The sequence below is a fragment of the Elephas maximus genome, chromosome 25 (assembly GCF_024166365.1).
Source record: "Elephas maximus indicus isolate mEleMax1 chromosome 25, mEleMax1 primary haplotype, whole genome shotgun sequence".
Classification (NCBI taxonomy): domain Eukaryota; kingdom Metazoa; phylum Chordata; class Mammalia; order Proboscidea; family Elephantidae; genus Elephas; species Elephas maximus.
The window spans coordinates 35,819,194-35,830,439 of NC_064843.1; the positions used below are offsets into that span (position 1 = coordinate 35,819,194).

The 11,246-nt window shown below is 47.6% G+C and overlaps 1 protein-coding gene across 1 annotated transcript in view; it reads right to left on the bottom strand.

Annotated features, from left to right (window-relative positions):
* Positions 1-10,761, bottom strand: part of ZNF341 (zinc finger protein 341) — a 63,846-nt gene extending 53,085 nt beyond the window's left edge. Inside the window, exon 1 of the mRNA XM_049869236.1 lies at positions 10,704-10,761. Within this exon, the coding sequence (XP_049725193.1) occupies positions 10,704-10,734 (31 nt within the window). The 5' untranslated portion in view covers positions 10,735-10,761. The remainder of the gene's footprint in view (positions 1-10,703) is intronic.
* Positions 10,762-11,246: the final 485 nt, after the last annotated feature.

Consider the following 11,246-nt stretch of genomic DNA (forward strand, 5'->3'; position numbering starts at 1 on the left):
ACTTTCAGAGAAGAGTTAACACCACTACTACTAAAGGTATTTCAGAGCATAAAAAAGGACGGAATACTACCAAACTCATTCTATGAAGCCACCATCTCCCTGATACCAAAACCAGGTAAAGACACCACAAGAAAAGAAAATTATAGACCTATATCCCCCATGAATGTAGAGGCAAAAATCCTCAACAAAATTCTAGCCAATAGAATTCAACAACGTATCAACAAAAGAATTCACCATGACCAAGTGGGATTCATACCAGGTATGCAAGGATAGTTCAACATTAGAAAAACAATTAATGTAACCCACCACATAAATAAAACAAAAGGCAAGAATTACATGATTTTATCAATTGATGTAGAAAAGACATTTGACAAAGTTCAACACTCATTCATGATAAAAACTCTCAGCAAAATAGGAATATAAGGAAAATTCCTCAACATAATAAAGGGCATTTATTCAAAGCCAACGGCCAACATCACCAGAAATGGAGAGAGCCTAAAAACATTCCCACTGAGATCAGGTACCAGACAAGGATGCCCTTTATCACCACTCTTATTCAACATTGTGCTGGAAGTCCTAGCCAGAGCAATTAGGCTAGATAAAGAAATAAAGTGCATCCAGATTGGCAAGGAAGAAGTGAAAGTATCTCTATTTGCAGATGACATGATCTTATACACAGAAAACCCTAAGGAATCCTCAAGAAAACAACTGAAACTAATAGAAGAGTTCAGCAGAGTATCGGGATACAAGATAAACATACAAAAATCAGTTGGATTCCTCTAAACCAACAAAAAGAACATCAAAGAGGAAATCACCGAATCAATGCCATTTACAGTAGCCCCCAAGAAGATAAAATACTCAGGAATAAATCTTACCAGAGATGTAAAAGACTTATACAAAGAAAACAACAGTACACTTCTGCAAGAAACCAAAAGAGACTTACATAAGTGGAAGAACATACCTTGCTTGTGGATGGGAAGACGTAACATTATAAAAATATCTATTCTAGCAAAAGCGATCTATACATTTAATGCAATTCCGATCCAAATCCCAAGAACATTCTTTAATGAGATGGTGAAACAAATCACCAATTTCATATGGAAGGGAAAGAGGCCCCGGATAAATAAGGCATTACTGAAAAAGAAGAACAAAATGGGAGGCCTTACTTTACCTGATTTTAGAACCTATTATACCACCACAGTAGTCAAAACAGCCTGGTACTGATACAACAACGGATACATGGACCAATGGAACAGAATCGAGAATCCAGAAATAAATCCATCCACATATGAGCAGTTGATATTTGACAAAGGCCCCAAAACAGTTAAATGGTGAAAAGACAGTCTTTTTAACAAATGGTGCTGGCATAACTGGATATCCATCTGCAGAAAAATGAAACAAGACCCATACCTCATTCCATGCACAAAAACTAACTCAAAATGGATTAAATACCTAAATATAAAATCTAAAACGATAAAGATCATGGAAGAAAAAATAGGGACAATGTTAGGAGCCCTAATGCAAGGCATAAACAGTATACAAAACATTATAAAGAACGTAGAAGAAAAACTAGATAGCTCGGAGCTCCTAAAAATCAAAGACCTATGCTCATCCAAAGACTTCACCAAAAGAGTAAAAAGGCTACCTACAGACTGGGAAAAAGTTTTTAGCTATGACATTTCTGATCAGCACCTGATCTCTAAAATCTACCTGATACTGCAAAAACTCAAATAACCCAATTAAAAAATGGGCAAAAGATATGAATAGACACTTCACTGAAGATATTCAGGTAGCTAACAGATATATGAGGAAATGTTCACGATCATTAGCCATTAGAGAAATGCAGATCAAAACTACAATGAGATTCCATCTCACCCCAACAAGGCTGCTATTAATCCAAAAACACAAAATAATAAATGTTGGAGAGGCTGTCGAGAGATTGGAACACTTATACACTGCTGGTGGGAATGTAAAATGGTACAACCACTTTGGAAATCGATTTGACACTTCCTTAAAAAGCTAGAAATAAGAACTAGATGGTGCCCAGCTACAACTGATGACTGCCCTGACAGGGAACACAACAGAGAACCTCTGAGGGAGCAGGAGAGCAGTGAGATGCAGACCCCAAATTCTCATAGGACCAGAATTGGTGGTCTGACTGAGACTGGAAGGACCCCGGTGGTCATGGCCCCCAGACCTCCTGTTGGCCCAGGACAGGAACAATTCCCGGAGCCAACTCTTCAGACATGGATTGGACTGGACAATGGGTTGGAGAGGGGTGCTGGTGAGGAGTGAGCTTCTTGGATCAGGTGGACACTTGAGACTATGTTGGCATCTCCTGCCTAGAGGGGAGATGAGAGGGCGGAGGGGGTTAGAAGCTGGCGAAAAGAGAGAGTGGAGGGAGAGAGCGGGCTGTCTCATTAGGGGGAGAGTAATTGGGAGTGTGTAGCAAGGTGTATATGCATTTTTGTGTGAGAGACTGACTTGATTTGTAAACTTTCACTTAAAGCACAATAAAAATTATTAAAAAAAAAAAAAAAAAAGCTGCATAGTACATGACCCTCTTCTTTGTCCTAACCACCATTCTGCCTCCTAGAACAAGAATATGATGGCAGGAATTCAAGCCACCATCCCGGACCATGAGGACCTGGGCCACCCCGTGGAGATTGCAGAGTACAAAGCTGGAAAGATCCTGGGCCTCTGAGAACCTTGTAGATCAGAACCATCCTCAGAGCCCTAGACTACCTTCTTCAGGACTTTCATGAGAGAACTAACATCTGGTCCGCTTACGCCACTGCTGCGTTGGGCTTCTCTCTTACTCATGGCTGATGTAACTGAAGGAGATACAGTCCCTCCAGAAATCATGTTTCCAAGTCTCCATCCATACCCACAAATCCCACAAGTCCGCTTACACCAGGCATCCTTGTTTTCCAAGGTTTTCTTGTCTTTTCTTTTCCTCAATAAACAGCATAATCTGAATTTGTTTGGAGGACTCTTGAGAAGCTGACTTCTTCCATGTTTTCCCATCGTTTATCACTGTCAAGGGTCACAGTAATACACTAGCCAGCCATGTCAAAGGCCTCTTCACATCTAAGTTGCCTCCCTTCCAAACAACCCAGAGCATGCCTCCCTCTCCTCCCACAGCCAATGCTCTGCCTCCCACCTCACCAGCTCTTATCTAGATGCCTCCTCCAGCTTCCTAACTGGGAGGCTCCTTAGCCTCCTGCCACCAAAAACCACTCCCCACAAATGAGCCCCTCTCCCCACACTGTGCCTTCAACCTCTCCTTCCCATGAACAGCTGCACATGCTCAGGTCTCTCCAGAATCCCCTCCCTCACACCCATGTTCCCATCTCTCCTCCCTTCAACATCAAGCATCCCATGAGGATTGTCTACACCCTCCATCTCCTCTGCTCATCACCCATTTCTCCTCCATCCACTTCAGTGGGGCTTAGGTCTCACACCATTCCACCAGAGCCACTTTCCCCACATCACCAAAGACCTTTGGGCAGCATCAGACACTCTTTGAAAGTCCCTTCTCCGTCTCTAGGATGCCACCCTCCCTGGGTCTTCTCTATCTTTCTGGTCATTGCTTCTGAGCCTCCTGCACTCTTTCGTCTTGTCCACATTCTAAATATTTCTATTTCTAGGCACTCCTCTGTCTGAACTCTCTCTCCTTTCCCTCTTATATTCTCCCTGGGCAGCCCCACTCACTCCCAGTCTAGTTCCCTTCAATATCCGGAGTCCCTAACCTGGGGTTTATGCCCCCTAAATGAGCTTCTGTATATCTTCTACCATTTTATAAAAAATTGTGAGAATGTGAGCATTTTTCAGGGAGTAGTCAGTTTCTTCAGGATCTAAAAAGGTGACTGGATACAGTGACATTGTGGTGGTGGTGTTAGTTGCCGTCGAGTCAGTTCCGACTCATAGCAACCCCAAGCACAACAAAACGAAACACTGCCCCGTCCTGCGCCATCCTTACAATCCTTGTTATGCTTGAGCTGATTGTTGCAGCCACTGTGTCAATCCACCTCGTTGAGGGTCTTCTTCTTTTCTGCTGACCCTATACCCTGCCAAGCATGATGTCCTTCTCCAGGGACTGATCCCTCCTGGCAACATGTCCAAAGTATGTAAGACGCAGTCTTGTTATACTGGCGACATTGTGGTAGACAACAAAAAATGGCCAAAAATTCCTCTTTTCCCAGTGCATTCGCCCCTTTGCAATGCAATTTTGCCACTCTTGTTGAGAAATGTAGTCTAACTCTATATTCGTTGAATCTGAGCCTGGCCATGTGTCATGGATTGAATTTATCCCCCAAAAATGTGTGTATCAATTTGGCTGGGCCATGATTCCCAGTATTGTGTGGTTGTCCTCCATTTTGGGATTATAATTTCATGTTAAAGAGGATTAGGGTGGGATTGTTACACCCTTACTAAGGTCACATCCCTGATCCAATGTAAAGGGAGTTTCCCTGGGGTGTGGCCACATTTTATCTTATAAGAGATAAAAGGAAAGGGAAGGGAGCAGAGGGGGACCTCACACCACCAAGAAAGCAGCTCCAGGAGCAGAGAGCATCCTTTGTACCTGAGGTTCCTGAGCTGAGGTGCTCCCAGACCAAGGAAAGATCGATATTAAGGACCTTCCTCCAGAGCCAACAGAGAGAGAAAGCCTTCTCCTGGAGCTGATGCCTGCAGTGAATTTGGACTTCTAGCCTACTAGACTGAGAGAGAATAAATTTCTCTTTGTTAAAGCCATCCACTTGTGGTATTTCTGTTATAGCAGCACTAGATTACTAAGACATCATGGGACTTGCTTTGACCAACAAACATTACCAAACATGACACAAGCAGAGGCTTAAAAAGTGCCAGTGCATTGCAGCTTGCTACTTTTGGAACTCAGCCACCACATGAAGGAGGCTGGGCTTGCCTGCTAGATGATAGACACACATAGCCCAGTTGCCCCTATTGCTCCAGATAGCTACACAATAGGTGAATGAGGTCATATGGGACCAACCAGGTGCCAACTGGCCCGTCAGCTGATATAGCTGCATGAGTAAGTCAGGTGAGACCAGCAGAAGAACCCCTGAGTTGGGCCCAGCCTGAACCTGTGACCCACAGACTCGTGAGCTAATTAACGATTGTTGTTTTAAGCCACTATGTTTTGAGATGATGTATTGCATAGCAATACTGACAGACAACTGCAAATCTCTACTTCCAATCCCCATCCGTCCACTCCAAACATCAAACTACTTGGTCCCATCTTCACTAAGGTGGGCCTCAGGGACCTCAAGATGTGCCTACCTGTCTAGAGGATGAAAACACAAGCTACAGACCAGGAGAAAATAGTTGCAAACTACTTACCTGACAAAGGACTAGTATCTAGAATATATAAAGAACTCTCACAACTCAACCATTAAAAAAAAGAAATCCAACTAAAAAATGGGCAAAAGACAAGAACAGACGTTTCACCAAAGAAAACATACACACGAAAAGATGTTTAACATCATTAGCTGTTAGGGAAATATAAATTAAAATAATGAGGTATCACTATACACGTATCAGAATAGCTAAAATAAAAAGCAGTGATAACACCAAATCCTGGCAAGGATGTGGAAAAACTGTATCACTCATACATTGCTGGTGGGAACGTAAAATGGTACAGCCACTTAGAAACACAGTTTAGCAGTGTCTTATAAAACTAAACACATAATTACCATAAAACCCAGTAACTGAAATTCTGGGCATTTATCCCCAAGAAATGAAAACTTCCATCTGCACAAAAATTTGTACACAGATATTCTTAGCAGCTTTATTGGTAACAGCCAAATGCTTGAAACAACCCAGATGTCCTTTAACAGGTGAACAGTTAAACAAACTCTGGTATGTCTACATCACGGGATACAACTCAGCAATAAAAAGAAGGGGAAAAAAAAATCTCGATATACACAACTTGGGTGAATCTTCAGGGAATATGCTGAATGAAAACAGTCTATTTCAAAAGGTTATATACTGTATGATTCTCTCAAGGTCATTGCCATTGAGACAATTCTGACTCATAGCAACCCTGCAGGGCAGAGTAGAACTGCTCCATAAGGTTTCCAAGGCTGTAAATCCTTAGGGAAGCAGACTGCCACATCTTTCTCCTGCCTCAACATCATCAGTCGTTAAAAAAAAAAAAAATTGCTGTAGATTCAATTCCAACTCATAGCAATCCTACAAGGCAGAGTAGAACCGTCCCATAGGGTTTCCAAGGCAATAATCTTTACAGAAGCCATATCCTTCTCCCACAGAGCAGCTGGTGGGTTCCAACCCCAGACCTTCTGGTTAGCAGCCAAGTGCTTAACCACTGTGCCATCAGGCTCCTTAGCACCAGCCATTGGGGAAAAGCAAATCAAAACCACAGTGAGATGCCACTTCATACCCACTAGATGGCTAGTATCAGAAAAATGGAAAATAAGTGTTGGTGAGGATGTGCAGAAATTGGAACCCTCATCCATTGTCGGTGGAAGTGCAAAGTGCTGCAGCTGTTGTGGAGAACAGCTTGGAAGTTCCTCAAAAGGTTAAACATTAAATTACTATAAAAACAAAAAAACCCAGTGCCGTTGAGTCGATTCCCACTCATAGCGACCCTATGAATTACTATATGGCCCCGCAATTCCACTTCTAGCTATATAATCAAAATAAATGAAAGTAGGGAATCAAACAAATACTTATATAACATTGTTCATTGCATCATTATTCACAACAGCCTAAAGGTGGAAACAACCTCAGTGTCCATCAATAGACAAACGAGTAAACAAAATGTAATATATCTATACAATGAAACAGTATTTAGCTACAAAGAGAAATGAAGCTCTGATACATGCTAAAATGTATAAACCTTGAAAATATTATGCTCGGTGAAATAGATGCAAAAGGACAAATATTACATGATCCTACTTAAACAAAATATCTAGAATAGACAAATTCATAGAAGCTGATGTTTATTAGTGGTTACCAGAGGAAGGTGGTGATGGTGGGTTATTAAGGGCTGCTGAGTTTCTGGGAGACGAAAAACACTGGAAATGGATAGTGGCAATGACTGCACAACATGGTGAATGTAATTAATGTCTTTGAATTATATACTTAAAAATGTTTACAAGGCAAATGTTCTGTTACATATACTTTACCAAAAAAAATTTAAAAAATAAAAAGCTTATATAGTGTATGATTGCATGTACATAACATTCTTAAAGTGACAAAATTTTAGAAATAGAGGACAGATTAGTGGTTGCCAGAGGTCAGGTCATGCCAGGGAAGGAGATAAAGAGTTGGGTATAGCTACAAAAGGGCAACACCTTGTAGCGACAGAACTGTTTTTTACGTTGACTGTACTCAATGCCAGTATCCTGGTTATGCTATTGCACTATGGTTTTGCAAGATAAGTGTTATAGATGCATCATGCGGGGGGAAGGAGTGGGTAAAGGATACATAGAATCTCTTTGTAGTATTTCTTTTAATCGCATATGAATCTATAGTTATTTCAAAGTTAAAACTTTAAAAAAAATACAGTCTGTGTAGAACTGAACTCAACTAAATGTGTCATCCCCCACCTCTAAATTCATTCCTCCTCCAAGACTCCTCAACAAGAACGGGGCACCAACTGTCCACCCTGCCACATCCCCCAACTCCCTCATTTCTAGTCCTTCAGCAAGGCTGGCCTATTCTGCCTACCAAATGTCTCTCAAATCCATCTTCTCTCCACCCCCACAGCTGTCCCCCTAGCCCAGGCCACCTCATTTCTCACCTGGATGATTGCAACAGCCTCCTCACTCACCTCGCCCGTGCCTTCCAGACTCCCTCCAGTCTGTTCCTGGATCAGCAAGGGTGAACTTCATAAACATATATCAGATAATGTTGCTCCCCTGCTGAAAACCCTTCCTTAGCTCCATGGTGATCCCATGATAAAAGTCAGAAGCCTCATCAAATGTTTGGAGGCCTAATCTCTCACTGCTCATCCATACCACACTTCCCTGAATCCTAGGAGACCCCTCTCTCTCTCCCTAGGCCTTTGAAACCACAGTTCCCTCTGCCTGGGTCATTCTGATCCCCTTCCTCTCCCGGTCATCTCCGGACTCCCACAGCCCTGCTCCCCCTGCCCCAAGCCTAGAACGCATCCTATTGTCCTGGGAACTGATTTTTCTTTTTAATTTCCTCATTACTCAATATGCAAACACATTCTTGCAGAAAAAAATTCAAATAATGAAGACGTCCAGGGAGTGTAAAGAGAAAGCAAGCCTCATCCCATCTTGCTGCCCTCCCCAGAGGGAACCACCACTGACTCTGGCCCTCCACGTACTACCCCACCCCCCTGCTTATTTTATTTTTTTCTTTTTTAAATTGTGCTTTAACTCAGAGTTTACAATACAAACTCAGATTAAATGTACTAAAACTTATACATACATTGCTATGTGACCCTAGTTGCTCTCCCTATAATGTGACAGCACACTCTTCCTTTCCACCCTATTTCCCATGTCCATTCAACCAGCTCCTGTCCCCTTCTGCTTATCCGCAGCACTGAGCACCAGCTGAAGTTACCTTTTACTGTTTTTTTTTAATTCTATAATCTCTATGATCGCTAGGTGGCGCAAACAGTTCGCACTCCTCTAAAAAAAGAAAAAAAACCCAGTGCCATCGAGTCGATTCCGACTCATAGCGACCCTATAGGACAGAGTAGAACTGCCTCCATCGAGTTTCCAAGGAGCACCTGGCGGATCTGAACTGCTAACCCTTTGGTTAGCAGCCATAGCACTCCACTAGAAACCAAAAAGTTTGCGGTTCAAACCCACCAGGAGGTGCCTGGCAAGACAGGCCCGGCAATCAGCTTCGGAAAGATCACAGCCTTGAAAACCCCGTGGAACAGTGTTCTACTCTGTACACATGAAGTCACCGTGAGTCTGGATCAACTCCACAGTGACGGTTTGGTTTGGGTTTTGTGAACTTTTATAATTGCTTGTTCTATCATTCCTCTCTTCCCCCGCCAGACTGGGACAGGAGCTGTGCCTGGCTCAGTGAAGAGTCCCAGAAACTGGGGTTACCCCTCCCCCATTTCACGGTGAGAACTCTGATCCTCCAAGAAATGAAGAGATGTGGCTGAGATCTCATAGGGAGTTGCTGGACTCAAAAGCTTGGCCACAAAATGCCAATCCAGCCCACTTTCGGAGAGTGATGGCACAGTGGTTAAGAGCTCGGCTGCTGAGCAAAAGGGCAGCAGTTTGAATCCAGCAGCCGCTCCTTGGAAACCCTATGGGGCAGTTCTACTCTGTCCTGTAGGCTCACTGGAAGACTCGACGGCAACGGTTTTTCTTTTTTTGTACTCTAACAATCTGTGTGCTCGTGTTATCACACCATTCTAAGAACACTGTGTCTGTCTTCCTCCCAGGTCTGCCCTGTGCCTCTGAAGTCGCTAAGGCTGCCCTTCCTCCCTAAGGCGCAGCAGGCGCACGCAGGCACTCCGTGTTTGCGGCCTCCAGGGCCCACAGTTCTCTGAGCCTGAGGGCCACCCCATCCCAGGACCTTGCAGAGCTTGATATGATTAATCGGAGCCCAGAGTTTGCTGGTTTGGGTCTGGACCACCGTGTGGGCACAAGCGACACCTATCTTTCCTGGTCTTAATTTGAGTGCACCCCATTATGGGGTATACAGTTGGCGCTCAACAGAAGTCAGTCGAGGTGAGGGCGCCCAGCGCAGATGCGCCGGTCACCAACCTTCCCCCAGCCCGCAGCTGCTCCTGCACCACCGCCCAGCTCAGTGCAGCCCTTCCGGGTCCCCGGCCCTGGGAGCGGCCTCCAACGACTCGGTTGTTCCACGCCCAGCCTGCCCCCCGCCCCGGGCACGTCCCACCTCCTCCCATTCCCACCCCTCGGCTGTTCCCTCCAGAAACCCCCGCTTCCATGCCGGGCCGAGGCCCCGGAGACTGCGGCTGTTCCGGCCTCGGTGCCCCCCCGCCGCGCCTCGGCTCCGAAGGCTGTTCCGGCCCCGGTGCCCCCCCGCCGCGCCTCGGCTCCCTGGGCTGTTCCGGCCCCGGTGCCCCCCCGCCGCGCCCCGGCTCCCAGGGCTGTTCCGGTCTCGGTGCCCCCCCGCCGCGCCTCGGCTCCCAGGGCTGTTCCGGCCCCGGTGCCCCCCCGCCGCGCCTCGGCTCCCAGGGCTGTTCCGGCCCCGGTGCCCCCCCGCCGCGCCCCGGCTCCCAAGGCTGTTCCGGTCTCGGTGCCCCCGCGCCGCGCCTCGGCTCCCAGGGCTGTTCCGGCCCCGGTGCCCCCCCCGCCGGCCGCTGCTCCCGCGGCTGTTCCGGTCTCGGTGCCCCCCCTCGCCGCGCCTCGGCTCCCAGGGCTGTTCCGGTCCCGGTGCCCCCCCGCCGCGCCTCGGCTCCCAGGGCTGTTCCGGTCCCGGTGCCCCCCCGCCGCGCCTCGGCTCCCAGGGCTGTTCCGGTCCCGGTGCCCCCCCGCCGCGCCTCGGCTCCCAGGGCTGTTCCGGTCCCGCTGCCCCCCCCCCCGCCGGCCGCTCCTCTCGCGGCTGTTCCCGACCGCCCCTCCCGCCCCGCGGCTATTCTGGCCCCAGCGCCCTCCGCCCCGCGGCGACCGCGCGCCTTGGCCCGGCGCTGGGAAGATGCGGCGGGAGGGGCGCGGCGCGGAACAGCCGCCTCCCGCAGCCCCGTTGCGACTCACCCTCCAGGGCTTCGAAGATAGTCTGCGCCATCTTGGAGCCGCCACCGCCGCCGCCACGGTAGCCGGAGCGGGGTTACGCGAGCATTGTGGGAGACGCAGCGGCGGCGCTGGGGTCGGGGCCGCCAGGGGGCGCCCGGGATCAGCCGCCGAGCCCCCCTCCCCGGAAACCCTGCTACGGCTCGCGGGACCCCCAGCATCCTTGGGCACCCCCGGTCCCTTTCGGTGACTCGGTAACCGGTGCATGGAGGCGTCTATCTCCGCCTCACCCATACCCCCCACTTCTGCTACCCCAACCCCATCCCTGCCGCACACAGGACGTCCCAGCCGTATCATCTGGACCTGTATCCCCGCTTTACAGGACCTCGCCCCCCAACTCTGTGATACAGACTCCCAATCCCTACTGCACGTGAAGACTCCCAACTCTGCAACCCCAGTCCCACCTCACGCAGTATCCCCCAACTTTGCAACACCGACCCCATTCCCGTCTCACCTGGACTGCACAACTCTCTCACAAGGACCCCCAGTTCCACCTAACACAGGACC